The 22417-nt window shown below is 40.3% G+C and overlaps 1 protein-coding gene across 2 annotated transcripts in view; it reads right to left on the reverse strand.

The window, feature by feature from the left end:
- The window catches only part of amot (angiomotin), a 67578-nt gene that overhangs the window by 15077 nt on the left and 30084 nt on the right, over positions 1-22417 (reverse strand). For both annotated transcript variants that reach the window (XM_068721268.1, XM_068721266.1), the window contains 6 exons: positions 21766-21910; positions 14797-14889; positions 14370-14515; positions 9075-9224; positions 8171-8367; positions 796-924 (listed from right to left, as the gene is read on the reverse strand). In XM_068721268.1, coding sequence (XP_068577369.1) covers positions 796-924; positions 8171-8367; positions 9075-9224; positions 14370-14515; positions 14797-14889; positions 21766-21910 — 860 coding nt within the window. The remainder of the gene's footprint in view (positions 1-795; positions 925-8170; positions 8368-9074; positions 9225-14369; positions 14516-14796; positions 14890-21765; positions 21911-22417) is intronic.

Raw genomic sequence — 22417 nt, forward strand, 5'->3', positions numbered from 1 at the left:
TTAAAAAAAAAAATCCAGTGCACTGCAGCACTTAAAGGTGATGACAATAGCAAAAGAAAATTGTGGTCAGCTTGATAGACTTACACCAAGTTACATAAAAAATTTTGACAGACAGGAAAACTAATGACTGAACTAGAAGAGATAGCTCAGCACCATTAGGATAACACAGAACAAAGGGAATATAAAATGTATAAAACACTAATGTTTGCCCAAGCGTCTCACTACACAGGCGGAGTAACCGGGGAGGATGCAGTGGCAGAGAAACGTTCAAAAGAAAAAGGGTATGGCCAAAGATGTGGACCAAGAGATCACTCACACCATGAACATGCCATGAGAACTGCTTCTATTGTGGTGAGCTAAATCATTGGGTGAGGAATTGCCCATACAAAACATCCCAACCTAAACGTACCCTGCCTATGGCACCTCCATTGACTAGACAGATGTAAGAACAACAAACCCCAGGAAATGTGGCCCAGGATCCACTTATTAAATTGGCAACTTGATTACTGACGACACAGATACCACTTGATTAACTTCATTATACTATTGGCTCACCAGCCGTGTTAGAAGTGAGAACCAAGCGTCAGTTATCTTCCGCAGATATAAACTAAATTCTAAATATATTAAATGATTAATTCACAATCATAATTTTTGTTTTTAGGAAAAGCGATTCGGCACCTTTCTAAAAGTTCTATGGATGTATTGTCTTTTTTAAAATAAAACTCTCTTCAATATGCCCTTTCAGGATTGCAGCTTTAACTCAGGGAGGCTGTATGTATGTGGAGAGTGCTTTACCTGCTTTCCATGTCCAAACAGCGCCGATTGGCCATGAGAATCTCCTCTTCTTCCTTCTGGATTCGAGCCTCCACCGAAGTGTCATAGCTGCTGCTTGGAGAATGGCTCATCATTGCTATAGATGTATCCCTGCAAAACAGGACAGAGTTCAAAACTAACTCATCCATGGGACTTCAGACTAAATTGCTGATGTTGTGTTTTTTTTCCCTGATTGATGAACCGCTTCTTTGACTTTAATGGCTGGCTCAGTAACTGTTATCTATCTGACTCGTGGTGCGACATCACAGGATCTCACTATTAGGAACACAGTCACGAACATTCACAGAACATCTCAAGAGAGATTGGATTTTCTTCAGTTCATGCAGATTTATTTGCATCACAAAGTATACAAGGAAACCGAGATGTCCGGAGTCAACTCTCTTCACAATAGCATTGTTCATTATTTTATACCTCCATTCTACCCTAAGTCTTCCCCCCCTTGGAGATGTCCTCCTACTCCTCTGAACTTTCACCTAGACAAGTTACACTATGTACCGCGGACAAGTCATAACAGAGGGTTTTTTGATTAACCACCGTCTAACTTCCCCACTCGTCTTCTTCTGATTTCGCTTCTGGCCGACCGTCACAGCGACCGGCTCCCATTCTTCCCCTGTGTTAGAAATCTTGCCCTACTTGTTTATCTATGTCATCCCCCCTCTATCTTCACCCGGGCTCCAAGGCCGCTATACTAGACTCCCTGTCTCAGTGACGTGAATACCATATGACAATGATACAGGCCAATATCACAGTATGAATGTATATACATTGGTTGAACCTGTTCTGATTGCTTGTCAACCCTGAGATAGGTGGTCACTTACAGTACATGGAAAATATATTAACAAAAATGATAAATAAAATAAACATAATTAAATATTAAAGCTGCGAGCAGCGATGAACGGGCCCTCGCCTCCTCCCGCACGTCAGGGGTGCCGGCGGGACTCCAACGTATGCAGCCGAGATCGTCTGCGACAGTCGGACAACGCGCTTACAAGCATGATGCTTTTTTTCTGCTTGGACCGCTTGACGCAGGAAATGATGCTATGCAAATAGTCCACAGCATCCTGTATCCGCTGTGTGGTGCTACAGAGCATGCAAAAACATGTTTTATGTGGCTCTATAACAACTGTAGACGACATTGTGTAAAAGTCATGTAAATCGGATGCCAGTTGTCAAAAAACGCAGAATTACTTTGGCCAGCAGGTGGCGCTGTGAGTATTAGTGAAAATTAAAGCTGCAAGCAGCATTGATCGGGCCCTCGTAACGTCACACACGTCGAGGGTACTGGCAGGACTCTGGTTGATGCGGCAATGCATTTCTGTGACCATCATACACTGCATGCACAAGTTAGATGATATTTCCTGCGTCGACCAGCAGCATAGCAAGACCATGTTGCCAGGTCTTAAGCCTCAAATGTTTTGAGTGTACCTCCGATAGAATCATAAATGTAAGCCTGTTAAGATCATTAAGAAAATGAACGTGTGAATGTGCTTCAGTATTTGTAACATAACAGACTGTCAGGTTACTGGGATGGAGTTCAACTCCCTGCAGTGTCCTACTGATTGTATTTGGACTTACATGAAAGTTAACAGAACAGCAGTGTCATTTGTTTTTACTTGAACACTTTAATTTGACACTGTTTTCATTTTAAGCTCTTCTGTAACTTTAGATTGTAGTGTGAAGCATTCATTGTAACATTTAACCTGATTCTCATGTAGAAGCTCTAGACAGATCATTTATACTAATGCCCACTGACATGGTTTGAAAAACACTGTTGATTAACTTTTGTTCTCCAAGCATCTTAGTTTGCACATATTTAGATCAGAGAAGTCTTTTTCTCATGGTGTGCCCACAAACCCTGTTTGGGCCGCTGTTATTATAGAATTCTGTTTACGTCCGTGGTTGCCAGTAGGTGGTGCTATGACTATGAGTTAATATTGGCATGCAGAAGTCCTAAAATCACGACAGCAATCAAGCATGTCAAGTTTGGGGCAGTTTTGACAAAGTAAGGTTGAGTTACAAAAGCTTGATGGATGATGGCGAATCATGTAAAATTGCCGCGACACCAAGTCCATGTTATCCGATGAAACATCAAGCTTTTAGTAACTTTTAATCGTTAAGGTCTTTAGGTTGTTCTGACCAAATTCTAAGCTGATCGGATTATTTCCCAGGAGGAGTTCGTAGTGCAGCACCTGGAAAAGGAAATAAAACCACAAGAAATTCATACAAAATTCAAATTGGCTGACTTCCGGTTGGGTTTAGAGCATGGACCCCAAGACTTTTTTTTAAGTCTACATGTGATACATCTGCTTACCAAATTTTCTTAATCTATGTGAAACGTACTGCGAGGGCTGCTTCGTCGAAATTTTGTAGGGGGCGCTATTGAGCCGATTTAACACTCTGATTGAATAAAATCATATTATAGAACTACATTTTGGCCTTGTGATCTGTGTGTCAAGTTTGCTTGTGTTTCGAGCTTTTTTAACCTCTCCAAATGACCATCGTTTTTCACGGCGAAGACTGCGTTACCACGGCAACGGCGTTCGACGAAACATCAAAAGCTTAGACAACTGGCATTATGAACTTCTTACATTTGTGTGGAACAAATTTGATGTTGATCTGATTTTCCAACTTAGAGAAACAAGCCAAAGTATAAAGACTTTAACTTACTGTTGCCAGTAGGTGGCGCTATGACTATGATTCAAAATTGGCTTGCAGATGTCTTCAGGCCTGGAGTTTAATCAAACATGTGAAATCTGGTAAAGATCTGATGATGCGGAGTCGAGTTACATCAGTTTATTCGTTCATGGCGAAGGATCGAAATTCGCAGAGCCGCCACATCGCCATGCTTCGACAACTTCCTACAATTTTCACAATGAAGCATTATCAAGGTCTTAAGGCTTTTGTGACAAAATTTGAGAGGGATCCGATTAATCTGTGAGCAGTAGGGTGTCAAAGTACACAACCTATGACTTCCTGTTGCCACTAGGTGGCGCTATTACTATGATTCTAAATTGTCATATACATGTGTTCAGGGTCAGGATGTTATGACATATGAGAAATTTGGAGCAGATTAGGCAATGTACAGCCGAGTTACAACAACTTCCTGTTTCATGGCGAATGGTGTTTTTTTGCCGCCACGCCACGGACACATAGTTCGATAACTTTTTGATCTTTGAGTATCGTTTCACTGCCAAGGTCTCAAGAGCATACTGACCAAATCTGAAGACAATCGGGTTTAATCTCTAGGAGGAGTTCGTTAAAGTACGGCGCCTTGAAACGGTCCAAAAACGTCATAAAATTCAAAATGGCTGACTTCCTGTTTGGTTTAGGATATACCTCCTTTTGACTTTTTTGTGCGTCCCGTCACGTTCCACATACCTACCAAATTTCATACAGCTAGGTGAAACCCAAAGTTGGGGCTACTCTGTAGGGGGCGCTATCGAGCCAAAATGTCATGCCGCAGCAGGACACCCCAATAATACTGGAATTTTCACCACGATTGAATTTTGTGCCAAATTTCAAAAGATTCCCAGTATCCCAAGCACCTCCTTTTGCGATGAAACTGGTACGATAATAATAATAATAATAATAATAATAATAATAAAAAACATTAGAATAACAATAGGTCCTCCGCTCCGACTACGTCGGTGCTCGGGCCCTAATAATACCCCATAGAATTTCAATAGGGCCTTCGCTGGCCCGACGTTGTCGGTGGCTCGGGCCCTAATAAAAACTCTTAGAAACTCAATAGGGCCTTCGCTGGCCCGATGTTGTCAGTGGCTCGGGCCCTAATAATACCCCATACAATCTCAATAGGGCCTTCGCTGGCCCGACGTTGTCGGTGGCTCGGGCCCTAATAATAATTCTTTGAATTACAATAGGGCCTTCGCCCGACTTCGTCGGTGCTCGGGCCCTAATAATAATAATAATAATAATAATAATAATAATAATACCCCATAGAATTTCAATAGGGCCTTCGCTGGCCCGACGTTGTCGGTGGCTCGGGCCCTAATAATTCTTTGAATTACAATAGGGCCTTCGCCCGACTTCGTCGGTGTTCGGGCCCTAATAATAATTCTTTGAATTACAATAGGGCCTTCGCCCGACTTCGTCGGTGCTCGGGCCCTAACCAGTACAATTTCAATAGGGCCTTCGGTGGCCCGACGTTGTCGGTGGCTCGGGCCCTAATAATACCCCATACAATTTCAATAGGGCCTTCGCTGGCCCGACGTTGTCGGTGGCTCGGGCCCTAATAATACCACCACTCAGGCAGAGCCCCCTTTTTTGAAGGGTTAGGCTAAGAGGTGAACCCATCTAGTATAATATATAAAATAGGCTAGGTGGCGTTTGATTTTATTGTACACACCTCATGTCGCATAGAATTACTTATGTTATGGCGTATCTCCAAAATGAACTAAAACTGTAAACAACTCATTTTGCACAAATGAAAACTCAAAATGCAAAAGCTCTTTGTTAAAAGTCACAGTGGAGAGAGAGAAAGACATGGAAAAAAGAGAGAGAGAGAGAGAGAGAGAGAGAGAGAGCAAAAGCAGATGGACAATGGTCCCCTGATTTTAAATGTGTAATGCTAAGATGCTGGCCATATTATCTGCCCAGAATTCATCAGTGTTTTTGTTGCTGCTGTTTCCTCCCGATGCCATTTCATAAAAAGGCACTACAGGAATTGTATGAGGTCATCAGCAGACACATGACGAAACAACTGGGTGGTACTTTTATTGTAGCTGGTGATTTTAATTGAAAAAACCTCAGCCCTGTTTTACCTAAATTCCACCAGCATGTCCACATCTTCACCAGAGGAAACAATACACTGGACCTTGTTTACACACATATTCCTGGCAGCTACAAAGTCCTCCCCCATCACCACTTTGGACCATCAGATCATATTTCCTGTCCCTTCCGCCTACATCGTCCAGCTAATGAAACTGGACAAACCATCAGAAAAGACAGTTAAAGTGTGGATAGATGAAGCTACAGCTGCTCTAGTCTACAGGACTCTTCTGAATGTACAGACCGGCACATGTTCAGGGATGCTGCCACCCAGGTAAATGACATCAATCTGGAGGAATATTCATCAATAGTGACATCATAGATCAGCAAATGTGTTGATGATGTAGTGATCACAAAGATGGCACTATCTAAAGCCAAAAAAGCTGCCGTTCACTCAGGTGACAAGGAAGCATACAGCATCGACAGAGTAAGACTGGCATCAAGGAGGCAAAGAGGAGGAGTCAAGAGAGACTGGGGAGAGACCTTAACACCAACAACACTAAAGGTATGTGGCAGGCCATCCAAAATGGTACATGTTATAAAAGCAGGAGCGCCCCAATCATGTATAATCTACTTTGGGAAAAATAGCAATAATACAGCGTTGAATACTCTGGTATGTAGTAAAAGTCCTACATACAAAAAAGGAAAAGTACAAAAGTAATAGCATTAAAGTATAGTTAATGAACCACAAGTAGAGTATTCATTGTGCAGAATAATATATAGTATGTTATTGTATTATATATCTATTGATGCATTATTGTGTTCATCACTTAAATGTTGCAGTTGGTAAAGGGGGAGCACAACTTAATGAATTTATATAATGCTGGGTAGTTTACTCTATAATGATAATAATGCACCATTTATTAGGGCCCGAGTACCGACACAGTCAGAGCAGAGGACCTATTGTTCTTCTAATGTTGTATATTATTAGGGCCCGAGCACCGACGAATGTGTTGATCGGACAAACGGGTTATAGAGTAGCCTGTCAAACAGCTAGGGGGTGTTAGCGAGCCAGTTTGTGATACCCGAACATGGGACCCATTAAATATCAAATGTGTCATCAGTCCTGATAAAAAATGCAATTCATGTGGGGAAAAAATAATAATTCTTACAGTTTTAATGGGTCCTCCCCAACCGTAGTCTGGGCTCGGGCCCTAATAATAATAACAACAATAAACATTAGAAGAACAATAGGTCCTTCGATCAAACGTTGGTTCCGGCTTCTTTGGTGCTCTGGCCCTAACAATAATAAACATTAAAAGAACAATAGGTCCTCCGCTTCCACTTTGTCGGTGCTAAGGCCCTAATAAAAATTTGAATTTCAATAGGTCCTCAGCTCAGTCTTTGTAGGTGCTCAGGGCTCTAATAATAATAATCATTAGAAAGACAACAGGCCCTCCGCTCTGACTTCATAGATGCTCGGGAACTAATAATCAATAGCAGATAATAATAGATATAGTTAAATGTTGCACACTTAGAGGAAAGTAATGCATTTTGTGACATTTGTGTATTTGCTGTGGGGGATGTGTTATGAACTATGTTATATGTACGGGGCATTAGTTCACATGCAGTTTCAATGAGGTTATGCAAGGGGCAAGATGTGTGCTTTGGTACTGATGTGATAGTTTTTCCATGGCAATATGTACTGTGAGAAGACACATTGTGTTTATAGGATTTCGTGTTTTCCAGTTTAGCAGGATAGTTTACTTAGTATGGGTTTGTAGTTTCAGTAGGTGGGTTGATAATTGAGAAGTCCCAGAGCAGACGAAAGGATGTAGAGAGAGGGGGAAAAAACAACATTTGTGTCAGCTAGAAATCCCAACTTTGGACAATCAATCCTGCTTCCCCTATCTACTTACACCAAGCTGATAAAAAGGGTGAAACCATCAGTAAAACTTAAAAAAATGTGTGGACAGATAAAGCTACAGCAGCTCTACAGGACCGCATACACTGGAACACACACATGGACAAACGCAACCATCAACATAAAGAGAACTCTGCCGCCATCATCTGCCGGACTACAAACAAAGAATTAAACAATCTTGCAGAGTGGTGCTCAACATCCTACTTCTCAGTGACAGTAAAACCAAAGACCTGATTGTTGATTTTAGAAAAAAAGGAGGCAAAGACACACGCCTGTCTACATCAGTGAAGCTAGGAGGAAGCAGTTTTAAGTTCTTAGGAATCAGCATCAGAGAGAACCTGAAATGGTCATCACACATCACAGCTCAGAAACAGACACATTTTTTAAGGAAACTTAAGAAGTCCAAATTCTCCTGCCAAGTTCTGCTCAGCTTGGCAGGAGAATTTGGAATTCGCAGTGCTAAAAGTATACTAAGAGACAATACCCACCTCAACAACAGCCTGTTTACCCTACTCTGTTGTTTTTTTTATGTAGTATGAAGGGACTGCAACTTGCATTACGTTGTGCAACCCTGAGTTGTAGTATAACCATAAATTAACCTCTCACCTTGAACATATGTGAGGCACCAGTGTCTGAAACAATGGCTCAGAGAATGAAAGGTCAATAACTGTCATGTACATGTACCTCTCAGTGGCAACAGAGGCGGCGGCGTCCAGGGCAAACTGCCTCATCACGCTCTCCTCCAAGTACTTCTGCTCCCATTTGGTCATGTCAGCCTCCAGAGCCAGGATCTGCTCCTCCTTCTCCCTCAAGTGCTCCATCAACGCTGTGGCATTGTACTCCGATGGCACTGAACCACTGCTTTGAGTGCCTCCCTGACGCTGGGAGGGAGAAGAGGGGAAGCAGAAGAATGAGGGAGACAGAACATAGTAAGATAACATGTCATTTGTGGATTCAACATTAAATCTGTTGCTAGCTGTGTTACCTTCCAGAAGTACTAGTGATTGTCTGTTATGGCAACATTCAATTATAAAAGATAAATGTTTTATTGAGAGAACAGTGTTGCAACATCTTCAATTTATGTGTTAGTATGTGTGGGAAAATGTTGTAAACACAAAATGAACTTATCGTCTAAATTTGATATGCTGAACTTGAATGCATGTCCAATATTCTCTCTCTGTTTGCTCAGTTTTTGGTCCACCAACTCCTGACAAATATCTGTCTCTTTAGCTGCTAAATGCTCCACTATGTTCACCAACTGAGCTGAGTGACAACTAAAGGAGCCTCAGTCAAATGGTCAAACCTAACTGAGACACATACACTTCTGTGAGCTGAAGGTCTTGTATAATATTTTATCAGCTATTATATCATCTTCTACTTTCAAATGTAAAACACAGATATAGGGATTTACTATCAGAACTAGTAGAGTGATGAGGATTTGTATACAATTCATTAATACATGTTGCCACAGCGCCTACTAAATAAATAAATTGTATTAAAATGGGAAGGGGCACAAGCACACCCTGATGGTCTCTTTATTCATTGATAGTCTATGTAAACGTCAACCAGCATAGGCCTAGGGTATTACCTGCTGCATGCGTAGCGACTCAAGCTCTCTCTCCAGTCTAATACGGAGGCGATGCTCAAGTTGTTCTCTCTTCTGACATGCCGCCTGGAGCTGAGCCAGAGCTTGTTGCATTCTCTCCACCTTTTCCACATAGACTTGCTTTTTCTTGAGCTGCGCGCACACACACACACACACACACACACACACACACACACACGGTTCAAGGAATTTGCATTACACCAAAATGTTATGAGGAATACAGGACAGAGAATCTTCAAAAGTTGTAGTGGTTCAGCAGGCACTTCTGTCAAACAACCAGAATGCTTGTTTTCTAAATTCTTTTGTTTCCTTTGTCAACCTAATCTGGCAAAAAACATGTTTCAATGCAGCAAATATCCACAGAAATTCTGTTCAAGGAGAATTAAGACAACCAAAAACATCAGACATCAAGTATTAATCCATTAGAGATGTAAAATATGTTATGTATATGTTATCTACTGTAATTGTAAGTTTTACTTCAATTAAACATATGGATTCAGCTGATACATAAAATCAATGTGTAGGCTACCATTGATTTTAACTATTTCTTCATGATTCAGAGAAATACACATATTTTTGGTTAACCACACATTTGCAGACATGTTGACACATACCCAAAAAGAAATACAAATGTGTTTGTACATATTTATGACGGACTACTGACCGACTTTGCTTCTTCACCTTTTGGTTTTAAATGGTTTAAAAATGGTTTAAAAATAACTACATTTTCAGTGAAGTTAACTGTTGCAGTATATTTACTGCTACTTATATAAAAAGTTCAGTTCTAAAATATCCAGCCTCATAACATTGTATATCATATATGCACACACACAATCTTCTCTAAAAAAAAGGAGAAAGTTGACAGAAAAGAGGTAGACAAAGAAGAGAGGAGCTGTAAGCAGGCAGGCAGAGCATGCATAATCTTAAGGCTCTCTCATTTCTTAAAAAAAAAAACCCAAAAAACGTGCAGTTCTTTTGTTCCGACAACAAGCAAGCGTTGTGAGTCAGAGGCTGGCTTTGGCCCCGGCTCCTGCCTATTTCCTGTCCTGTACGGGACCACAGTTACACGCCTATTTCACTTTGACCGCCACAATAAAGTGGAGATATTTTGTTCATTATTTAGGTGAGATGTTTGTGCAGGACTTTATGTTTAAAGATGTTAACAATATATTTTTTGCTTATCTTCTGGATATCAAAGCACTGTATAATTTATCTATTGTTTTGACTCACTATCTTGAACTTGAGCCAAAGTGTCTACAGGACATTAATGAGTGTGCCATCTGCACCTGTTTTAAAGCTGTCCATTGTTATTTAGTGTATTTGGTGAATAAAGCAGACTACATGAAAATAATGAGGGAAGACAAATGTGCCACTCTTTTTTCCACAGTCAAGAGAAACCTTGAACCTTGTTCAGATTGAGAGCAGTCAGTTTATGCCATGCCTCAGTTGTATACTCTCTGCAGCTATTGTCGTCCACAGCCATTACAGTATACAGTATATCCACTTTGTCAAACAGACCCTGGTGTCAGATGACCAGACCACTGAGAGCAGCAGCACAGAGATTTTCCACTAAGCAAGAAAGTGTACTTCAGTCCATAAACATAAAAAAATAAGACATCGAAGCCACTTAACAGAGCAGTGGGGATAACATTAACATATACAGTATATTCTACTTCTCTTACCATTTAACTGGATCTAAGAACAGCTGTGTTCACACACGTTTACTTTCCGTGGTCCACAGCCAGCCAAAGGTTTTATTCATTTTGTGCTATTTCATTTAACCAAGGACCTTAACCAGGTCCAAGCACGATTATTGGAGTTTTGTCACTGCTGAGTTTTAATAATCTCTTTTTAAATGAACAGTAATCCCATTTATTCTCTGCAGGAGTTTTCCTTGTTCATTTTGGACAGTGTTTATCTCCCACCTTAGGCCTGTCCCACCAAAATGACCATGTTTTTACATCTATTTTTCTGGTGTGTTACGTTTAATGTCATGAAAACGTCAGAAAACGGGGTAAGTGAAACAGTGAAAATGTTAGGTTGGTATCATCTTTTTTTATATATATATTTTTATTATTCAGTCTCTCTGTCAAACTGTGAAACAAGACTTGGTGATTGTTAAAACAGTGGAAAGTGGTTTTGATGAGTTTTGAATGAAGTGCGTTTTAACAATGAACAATAAAAATACTGTTTCAAATAATGGAATCTGGTAGCTTTGAGGAGCACATATGCCAGTGTTTCTTTTCACATCTTACTTGGTGAATAGAGGGTTCATTTCAACCAAACCAGAGTTGATGACCCTATACGACAGTCCAACAATCATATAAAGCTCTTTTCACACTACATGTAATTCACCCATTCACATCCATTTATACACTGATGGCAGTAAACCATGCAAGGTGCCACTATCCATTGGGACAAAGTAAGCACACACCGATGGCACAGCCCTCTGGAGCAATTTAGGGTTAAGTGTCTTGCCCAAGCACACATTGACATGGACTGGAGTAGCCTGGAATTGAACCGCCGATCCTCTGATTGAAGGACAATCTGTTCTAACTCTGAGCGACAGTAGATAATGCTCTGATGAACATTTAATTGATTACCACTTTTCTTTTTAAAGAAACACAGCTTTGGGACTCTATGATCACTGTCTGGTTTATCTTCTCCCGATTAAAAGACAGAAATTAAAACTGTATAAGCCTGTGGTCAAGATTGTGAGATGGACAAACGAGGCAAAGCTGGAGTTCCAGGCCTGCTTTGACTTAACTAAATTGCGTGTGTTTTGGACAGATCTGGATGACCTGACATAGTGACAAGGGTGTGCTGACTAAAACCTGGACAAATAATTACAATAAACTCTGGCTTACAGCAAGACTGCTTCATCAGGCCAAGGAGGAGGCCTATAGAAGTGGGGACAGACTCATGTAATAAAGCAGTAAAGAGTAGCTACAGATGTTGCTGGTTTAATCTGAGAGGATTGCTGCTTTTATTATCATAATTATTCTATTACATCTACTGCTACTGTTATTAGCATTCTTCTATTATTGCTCCTGCTATTATAATTAATTGTTCTTCTATACACAGGATTAAATCACTACAGGCCCGTTGCCCTGACATCCGTGAACTCCTTCAAGAGACTGGTATTGACCCACCAGAAGGACATCACAGGACCCCTGCTTGACCAGCTGCAGTTTGCCTTCCTGACAGACCAGAGGCAGGAGGTGAGGCTGGGAAACATAAAATCCAGCACCCAGCCATCAGCACTAGCGCACGGTCATCGGACTCATCAGGGACAGTGACGAGTCTGCATACAGACGGGAGGTTGATCAGCTGGAGCTTAACACACTTACTACTAAAAACCTTAAGGCTTAAGGCTTACTGTGGAAGCCTTAAGGTTTTATTTGGATCCACCATCTCTGCAATAATCCAGTCTATTCTCTGCAGCTCCATCACCGCATGGTTTTGTTAGGCCACAAAACAGGATAGGAACAGATAGGGTCACTGCAGTGACTACAATAGTGATGACTGCAGAAAAAATAATTGGCACCTGCCTGCAGACCCTTCACAACTATTACTGGGCTAAGACACGCTCAGTAGCTTCTCTTCTCAATGTACCAACAACTTCCTGTTTCATGGCGAAAGGCGCAAAATGGCCACCACACCACGTTAAGGGCATTCCAGGAAAACTCACAATTTTGACAACATTTCATCATAGAAGGTCTCTATATTGTCTTGACCAAATTTGAAGTCGATCGCATGAATTCTGTAGGAGTTTGTTAAAATACAAAGCCTGAAACGGGGGAAAATGGCTTAAAAATTAGAAATGGCCAAATTACTGTAGCGCCCCCTAGTGGTTGATTGGAATGTAAATTGGAGGGTATGTTACAGATTCAACTCAAAATTGATCCACACAAATGTAAGATGCCAGCCCATGGAGCTTTTGATCTTTCGTGAAACGCCATTCTTCGCCATGAAAAACAGGGTGTTTTTGAGGGGTTAAAAATGATGGAAACAGAACCAAACTTGGCGCACACATTTAAATCCCAAAATGTAGTTACTTGAAGTTGATGTATTACATGTACACTTAAAAAAAGTATCTTGGGGCCATGTTCAAAACTCAACTGGAAGTCGAACAATTTGCATTTTGTAAGAATTTTTCATGTATTTTTTGCCATTTCCAGAAGCTGTACTTTTACGAACTCCTACTAGGGAATTATTCTGATCCACTTCAAATTTGATCAGTACAATCTAAATACCTTTGTGATTGAAAGTTATTTAAAGCTTTACGCTTGATGGAATGGCATAGCAGTGGCATGGCGGCCTGATTTGCCATTAAAAAACAAGCTGATGTAACTCTACTGGACTTGTTAAAATCTGTACCAAACTTGCTATGCTTGATAACAGTCATGGCCTGAGGATGTCTACAAGCCAATTTTTACACAGTTATGGCGCCATCTAATGGCAACAGGAAGTCAACGTTATTCGACAAACAGAATCCACTTTACATGACATTTACATGATGTGTTCTACACTTTCTCTAGGGCCAAATAGTGGATCCAGAAAGTGGTGGAATATTTGCAATACATAATTTCCCTCGTCACACACTTCACACAAGAAAAAAACATCTAACTCGTACACGCGGTGTGTGGTGGTCACATTCAGGCTGTGTCAACCAGCGTCTCGCAAGTACCCCCAACATGTGCAAAGGTGTTAGGGCCCGATAATCGCTGCTTGCAGCATTAATTCATGTTAAGCTAGATATATCGTTGATTCGAGGTATTAACAGAAGTCCTGCCTTACCTATAGCACAAACATCAGTATCAGAAACGTGTGACTCATCACAGTTCTTGATATCTTGAGTAGCCCTGACATGTATTTATTTTCTTGAGAAAGCTTATGTCAGCTACAGTGTAGCCTGCATGTGAAAACTATGTGTGGAGGCTCCATTCACATCAATTTTTACTGTCCCTGTGATAGTTCACCTCCCACAGATTCACAGTTGTGGCTCTATCTGCCATACAGGAAATGTAAAAAGTTGTCATACATATTTCAGATAAAATCAACAAGACATAACTGGCCTGAGATGTTCAGACAACTGTTAGCTGTTAAGATTCTGTGTCTCTTGTTTAATAAAAACACATCATGGCTGGAATTGTTCAGCTTCACTTAGGCTTCTTTATCTAAATCAGGATTTTCTGGTTCTGATGAAAATGGCAACAAGAAGTCAAACCCAAATCCAACGACCAGGATTATATCCAGTAAGAGTGACGCTGTTACCTCCTCCTCAAGCTTAACCACTTTGGCCTGGGCGTTGTTGAGTGCCTGGTCTCTGATCTCAATGTGTCTTCTCTGGTCCTCTGTGGTGGAACGCAGCGCATTCAACTCCATCTCCAGCTTCTCCCTCTCACGGATTGTCTCTTTGTCTTGAACACATTTTTTTAAAAAGGTTATTGTTATGCACATCATAAATCACTTGTGTTACATTTTAATCCATGCATGGCTTAAATGCAACAGAAACTGATATGAGAACTATCAGATTTTTTGTGTTTCTTCAGACACATCCAGTCAGATACATGCGTTGTCACTAACATCATGCCTGAAAAACGCCTGGGGTGGCATTTTGAATGTGATGGCTGTGTGTGAGTGTGTGTGTGTGTGTGTGTGTGTGTGTGTGTGTGTGTGTGTGTGTGTGTGTGGCACTCACTCTGTACAAGTAGCTGGGAGATGTTTTTGCGGTTGTCCTCTGAGCAGTCACACTCTTTAGCAGTGAGCTGCTTATTGGCCGTCTCCATACGCTCTTTTAAAACAACAGACATGCTCAGAGTTGGGACAAACGCACAGAAAAATTTGCAGAAAATATAGGCACAAGCGGCCATTCCGAGTTCTAACCTTTCATCAAGCTGGATTTGGGCTTCATTAAGCTGATGAAAGTTACCTCAGTTGGTTTAATTCTCTCTAAAGAATGACTGAGACCAATCACACACTTCTTTTATCATTGCATGTATACAGCCTGTCAGTACTTGTACACTCAAGGTCTCGCCAGACATAAGTCTTGGCATAATGGGGACATGTTTTTCACATGCACAGGATTGGAACGATTGGTGCCACCTATTGAGCGATTTCAAAATAGATTACATAATGTGATTTAATATTATCATGTAACATATCTCACCAGTTTTATTTTGATTGGAGAAACTATTTCTCATTCGGGCACGGGCACCAACGAGGTCGGAGCAGAGGACCTATTGTTCTTGTAAGGATTATTATTATTCTCGTATGGCTTTGAGCGCAAAAAAAGGTGCTTGGGCTACTGGTTAACTCTTGAAATATAGCAAACAAGTCAGTCTTGGCAAAAATAATATCTAATATGGGTGTCAAGCTCCAGTATGAGAAAATGGCTCGATAGCGCCCCCTTTTAAGTAGCCCTGACATTGCATTTCACCCAGCTGTATCAAATTTGGTAGGTGTATGTGACATGGTGAGACGTACAATAAAGCCTCATGGAGGTATACCGTAAACACGACAGGAAGTCGGTCATTTTGAATTTGATGTCATTTTTTGACTGTTTCAAGGCGCCATACTTTAACGAACTCCTCCTGGAGAGTTAACCCAATTGACTTCAAATTTGGTCAGTATAATCTTAAGAGCTTTGCAATGAAAACGTCTACAGACATCTACAGGCCTATTTTGAAATATAGTCATAGCGCCACCTACTGGTAACAGGAAGTTACAGTCGCTATACTTTGGCTTGCCATAGTAGGTGATGAAGAATAGACATTGGGGCCAGACTTCCTAACCAAATGACGCCTAGGTGCTACTTCAGGCCCCTGCTGTGTCGACCCCTTGATTGACCAAATGACAACTGTATGTCCTTCCTGCAGGTGTGACTGTGAATTCCCCCCCTTCCTGCTCTTTGTCATAGTTCCCCCTTACCTCTGTCTTCTAGTATTTACATACAGTCTAACCACTGCTCTGGCTCCCTTTATTAAATGCTTCTTTCTTCATTTGTTCGGGGTCAACCTATCGGCTCAGATCTACCCTGTGTCGGTGAGGTCACCAGTTTGCCGGCATGCTATAATAAACTCACAACACCACAGCAACTTCTGAACTGGACTTCAATGATTTCTTCAACATAGGTGAGAGATCCACATCAAATTTGTTCCACAATATTCCACAATATATATATTATAAATGTTGACGAATCCTTGCAGTATGTTTGACCTAGATGTACAAAATTTGTATTACATGTAGATTTTTTGAAAAGTCTCTTGGAACCATGTTCTAAACCCAACCGGAAGTCGGACATTTTTAATTCAACTCAATTGACTTTGATTGACTTAAAATTGTGTCAGTACAATCTAAAGACCTTTGTGATGAGCATGTACAGTACCATGTAATGTTTTTTCGCTATTAAAGAACATGTTGTTGTATCTCAAATCTGCCCCAAACTTTACATGCTTGGTAAAAGTCATGCCTTGAGGATGTGTGAATGTCATTATTTACTCATAATCATAGCGCCACCTACTGGCAACCATGGTCGTAACCATGATTCTATAAATACAGCGGTCCAAACACTGAACCTTTTTAAGGGTACTTAAGGGTTTGTGGGCACACCACCAGAAAAAAAGACTTCTCTGATTAACATCTTTTGAGATAAAAAAATTGGATAGCAATAGTTTTCAAATCGCCCTTGCACATGAATTTTTCATTAAGTGAATTGTTTTCGTTCGTTTTGGAACCATGTCATTATGTAAAGTAATTTAATGCAACTCTTGTTGACATTTGTTTAAAAAAATCAAACTGCACCCAGCCTAATTCATATTTTAGACTATACTACATAAACGCCCTTCTTAGCCTAAACTTATTTCTCCACAAAAAGATTTTTTTTTTCCACCTGGAGCTGTACGTTATGCCATTTCTCCTCAACACTTAGAGATTTTGAGACCTGCATTTACTTTGATAGTCTGTTATGTTAAATGCTAAAGGGGAAATGGACTTGTACTTATATAGCGCTTTTCTAGTCTTCCGAACACTAAAAGCGCTTTAGCACTACATATCTTCATTCACCCATTCACACCCATTCATACACTGATGGCAAGACTGAGATCAATCACACTCTTGTTTCATCAGGACAATGTATGCAGCCTGTCAGTAATTGCACACTCAAAGTCCTGCCGGTCATATTTCTTGGCTTTTCTGTTGTTTTAACAGCTTAATTCAAAATAACTAGCAGCAAGTCCATTTTATAGATCTGTAGGGCCCCCTTATGATTGATTATATTAAAACATTCAGGATATGCTTCAGTCCCTCTTGTGGACATATTCTGCATGTTTTATGGTGATTGGCCCAAGGGTTTCTGACTTTGGTCAACTTTTGTAATGAGCCACGCCCTTTTGATGCTCATTGGTCAATTTCTGGAAGACTACATAAGATACCAAAAAGCATTTGATAACCTTCTACAATGCTATTCCAATAATCATCCTCAGAAAATTTGGTAGCAAATGGTGGAAAATCTAGTGGGCGGACAGATTCAGAGTGGCAATTTTGTAGAGCACATTCAGCTGGACATTTGTGTAAATTTCAACTCAATCGGACTTATCACGTGAGGGTGGCAAGTGCTTTTCAGTTTTGCGCTACCTAGTGGTCAATGTGTATTACAACTTTCAGGGTATGTTTCATGTACTCTTGTGATGATTGGCCCAAGGGTTGTTGTCTTTTTTCTGGTTTTGTGCTGAGCCACACACTTTTGATGCTCTTTTGAAGTTCATTGGTGAATATCCTAAAAACTACATAAGATATCAACAAGCTTTTGATTAGTTAGTTTAAAAAAAACTTCAATATGGCAGAAAATTAAATTCGAGATATATGGTATAAATGGTGTTTTTGTAGAGCAGACTGAGCTGGAAATGGGTGTAAAATTTCAAGTCAATCAGACGATGTGAGAGGCGTGGCCTTTCAAAAATCTAATTTTCAATCATCATTAAAAGAACAATACGTAGGTCCTATGCTCCAACTTCGGTGGTGCTCGGTTCCTAATGATTCCTTCACCGTGGTCGGTGCTCGGGCCCTAAAAATAATCCTAGCGGTTGTAATAGGGCCTTACCGGCCTGACTGTTGGTCTTCAGTGGCACTAATAATAAAAATAAAAATAATTCTAGCGATTTCAATAGGGTCTTCGCCGACAAGCAGCAATGAACGGGCCAGGCCCTCACACCTTTGCGCATGTCTGGGTTGCTGCCAGAATGCCAGTTGATGCAGCCATTAATGTCTGTCCCCATTTCACACAGCGCACAACAGTTAGACGTTTTTTCCTGCGTAGAAAGTGTGACGCTAGAAATAATAATAATAATAATAATTATAAGCAGAGCAGTAGGTCCTCCGCTCCGACTACATCGGTGCTCGAGCCCTAATAATAATAATAATAAGCATTAGAAGAACAATAGGTCCTCTGCTCGAGCCAAAATAATAATTGCTGCAATAACAAAGATTCATCACCTGCAGTCGGCTTTACCTCTTCATACCCTCTTTCCCAGTTAATTCGGATTACTACCGGGGAAGAATGAGTGTTGGATTAAATATCTGACCGTGCCATAATTCTGTGTATTAATTAGCCACGTGCTTATGTTTGTCTGAACGATTGAATACTCTGTAAACAAGTGAGTGTGAATAATGAACAAATAAAGGAAGATACTATTACTACTACCAATTATAGAAATGTTAGCTAGCTTACAGCCAGTAAAGTTAACATTAGTAAAGTTAATCACCAAGTGTGAAGATGTAATGTTGGTTCCCTAACTGTTTTTATTTCTGTTATTATAGAGCGGATTAGAACTGCAAACCAGAAGGAACGGGACGATTTTGAAAAGGGAGAGGAGACCTGGAGTTGCCAAAGTGTGTCTCTAAGACGATGAAGAAGTAAGGCAGTCAAATCCTCTCTCACTGTTTGATCTCCCTTTCCTCCTTCTCTTCTCTCTCTCCTTAACACTGTCATGTAGTTCATGTTTACATGTGTAAAATGTGTGTGTAATTATTTATTTTTCTTCTAAACATGCAGTACCTCTTCAGTTTTGGAATACAAATGTTCCTGATATTATCTGTCTTACAAATTCAGCTGTATGAATGATTGAGGACATGTAATAATCTCCAGCAATATTGTATTGTAGATTCATTATTATGTTTCCTAATTTTGTTGTTGTGGGGAATTAAATGCAAAAGTAGCAGATTGTATTACCCTTTGTAAAATATGGGGTAACATGCTAGTATATACTTTAAAATTACCCTAAAACCCAGTAATTATACTATCACATACTGTAATCCAGTGGTTCCCAAACTTTTTCTGTCAAGCCCCCCTTTGATGATATAGGAACATTATGAGCCCCCCCACCGCACCCGACCCCACCCACCCCAAATGGGTTGTAAATTCTTTGTTTTGAAATAATTGCATTATAATATATAAACTCTATAAAATATTTGTTTTTCTTTCTAAAATAAGTACATATCACTTCACTTTTCCACTTCACAGTTTATTGTTCAGTTTGTTTTACTGAAAAAAAAATATTCAGCAGGTTCTCTCAAACAAGAAAATAACATATCCAGCAATGATTGATGTGGATTTACTTTGTTCTGATTGCTTTCAATAAAAGCTTTTTGTGACATACAAGAGTGACACAATTTAGTTTACCCAACTCTTAGGTTCTTTAAAACTGAATTATAAACAAGATGTGCAAGCTACTCAAGCTTCTTCTGCATGGATCATATTCTTTTTTTTAAATCATATTCCTATTCATAGGTACATTCCTATTCCTACATATCAATTAGTGAGATAGTCTTTTATTTTGAAAAATGACCGGATGCTCTATCCCTTTTCGGTGTCTGACTTCCTGTCTGGGTCGATCTGCTCTGTGCAGCTTGACACGATAAACCCGACCCATGTGCTCTCGCACTTCACACGCTTCATTGAGGCAGAGGTACAGTTCTCCCTCTGTGCTTTTTCAACGCGGTTTAATGTCAGATCAGCAATATAACAAAAATGTCTACAAATATTACAGTGGTGACAAACAATGATAAAGCAAAAGGCACACGCTCAACCCAGTTTGTGAGGGATTCACAGTCTGAGGTGAGGCACAGCTCGTCGCTGCCTCACCTCACGTGTCTCCTCTGTTTGAACAGTACATGTGCAAATTCAGCAATTTTGATTATAAAAATCTTTGAAATGATTGGAATCATACATAAATTACATTAATAGCACAGATCAGTAGAGAAATAGTAATATTTATTTTATCATTATTTGTTTTTTACTTTTCATGATGACAGGTGAGGCTCTGCCTGCCTCCCCTGACTGCACATCCCTGAGCTGCGCCCCAATATTTCATTAAGGCAGAGAAGTGTGATTCCCACCCTGCTACGGTCGCCTTCCTCGGATTCATCATTTCCCCGTACTGCATACAGATAGACCCTTCCAAGGTCAGTGCTGTTGCTGAGTGGCCTACGCCTACTAGCTGAAAGTTGGTTCAACGGTTCCTAGGCGTTCGTTAACTTTTCTAGACGGTTCATAAACAACTTTAGTGCTGTTGCCTCTCCCCTGCATGCACTCAAATCTCCCAATGTTAGGTTCCAGTGGTCTCCCCAAACTGATCAGGCTTTTCGCAGACTGAGGGAGAGTTTTACCTCTGCACCCATCCTCGTTAACCTAAACCCCCACCAGCAATTCATCATGGAGGTGGACGCTTCGGAGCGAAGCCAAGTCCCCACGGACTGAGCTACTGCTGCCCCTTATCTGTTGTGTGTGGGGACAGCTCCGACCAGTAATCAATATACTACTGCTGTGATTACTTTTGTACTATTATCAGTGTATTTCATCAGAAATAATTACCTGACTACTGTTTCACATCTATCTTCCAGCGCCACACTGAAAGTAACTGGTTTTACATTGGAAAAATGTCCAATGTAGTGGAATTAAATAATGAGAGTTTTACCTCACTAACAATGAATATTCCATCACTTGTCAGACAAACTGATGCAAATGGCTAATTATTAAAAATAGACAGCTGTCGGACCTAATACACCAATCATTGTTCTCTGGCTATAATAGGAGGAAGAGGGTGTGAAACATTAGATTCATCACCTGAGTGCAGGCGATTAATCTAATTGCAGGGTGTGTTTTTTCAGAGCAAATATGCTTTTTGACAAATAAATGCAAGACCTTCATTAATTTACTTCAGGCTTAAAAAAAAGTTGATCTCGACCATACATAGGAGATAATCTTGTACGTATGACATAACTTGAACGTATGAGACAATATCTCGTACATAGGAGATAAACGAGTAAACTTAATAAATGTCATCTTTTCTTCCCCCAATGAAATCAAAACATTACTTGTGCATGTACACAAAGAACAATGGTATTTTAAATCACTATTTGTCATTACAATGGGCCAACAAACCTTCCAATAAGCTTCTCAGTGGTGACTACAGTGGACATGTTTTTCATATACGGGCACATTTAACCTGTCAACCCTTTTCCCCAATACATCTTGTTTTTTATTTTGTTTTTCAATTCCTGCTTAAAACAAAGCATAATATATGCCTGTTCCACCTGTGTAGTAACATGTTGAATTTGCAGAAAGACTGTGATTTCGTTGTTACATTGTTAATGCATCGCCTTGCTCTCTTACCTCTGAGGTCTCTGTTGAAGTCGTGCAACCGGCGCACCTCCAGCTCCAGTTTATTCCTCATGGTTTTCTCCAGGGCCTCCCTCTTGGAGGAAGACTTGGCAAGGTTTTCATATGCCTCTGACACCAGTTGGATCTCTGTTTCCAACTGCCCACAGACACAGGAGAAATTAAAGAAAAAGAGTGAAGACAGGGAGATGTATAAAACTGTTATCCAAATGTTGCATAATTTATTTCTAAACTGTATATCCTCACATCCAACTAATGACATGGGTCAAAACTGGCCTCACCTAAACACTGTTTACAGCCTAATCTTCACCAAAAGTGTGGTCTTTACTATTCACCCTGCCATGTCTGGGTGTTTTGGTCTTAACAAACAAAGAATCTAAAGTCAAACAGAATTCTATGTGTTTGTCCAAAAAAAAGGGTTGAGTGAATTATTTTAAATGAGTAAACTCAGGTCACCTGAACTTCAACTGTTAGCCCAGCTTTGCACTGTAAATTATATCATAACATTTGGATGATGAACAGCACTCCAAACACGATAACAAGTGAATTTGCATGATAGTTGTATTGCTCAAATTTGTGATCTTTGAAGGACACAGATCCAATGTCTCTTATGCAGCTTTTTTTTCCCACGCTACTTAGCAAGATC

The sequence above is a fragment of the Cebidichthys violaceus genome, unplaced genomic scaffold, assembly GCF_023349555.1.
Source record: "Cebidichthys violaceus isolate CVI_PGR_0920_01 unplaced genomic scaffold, fCebVio1.0.p SCAF_27, whole genome shotgun sequence".
In the NCBI taxonomy this organism is placed as follows: Eukaryota; Metazoa; Chordata; class Actinopteri; order Perciformes; family Stichaeidae; genus Cebidichthys; species Cebidichthys violaceus.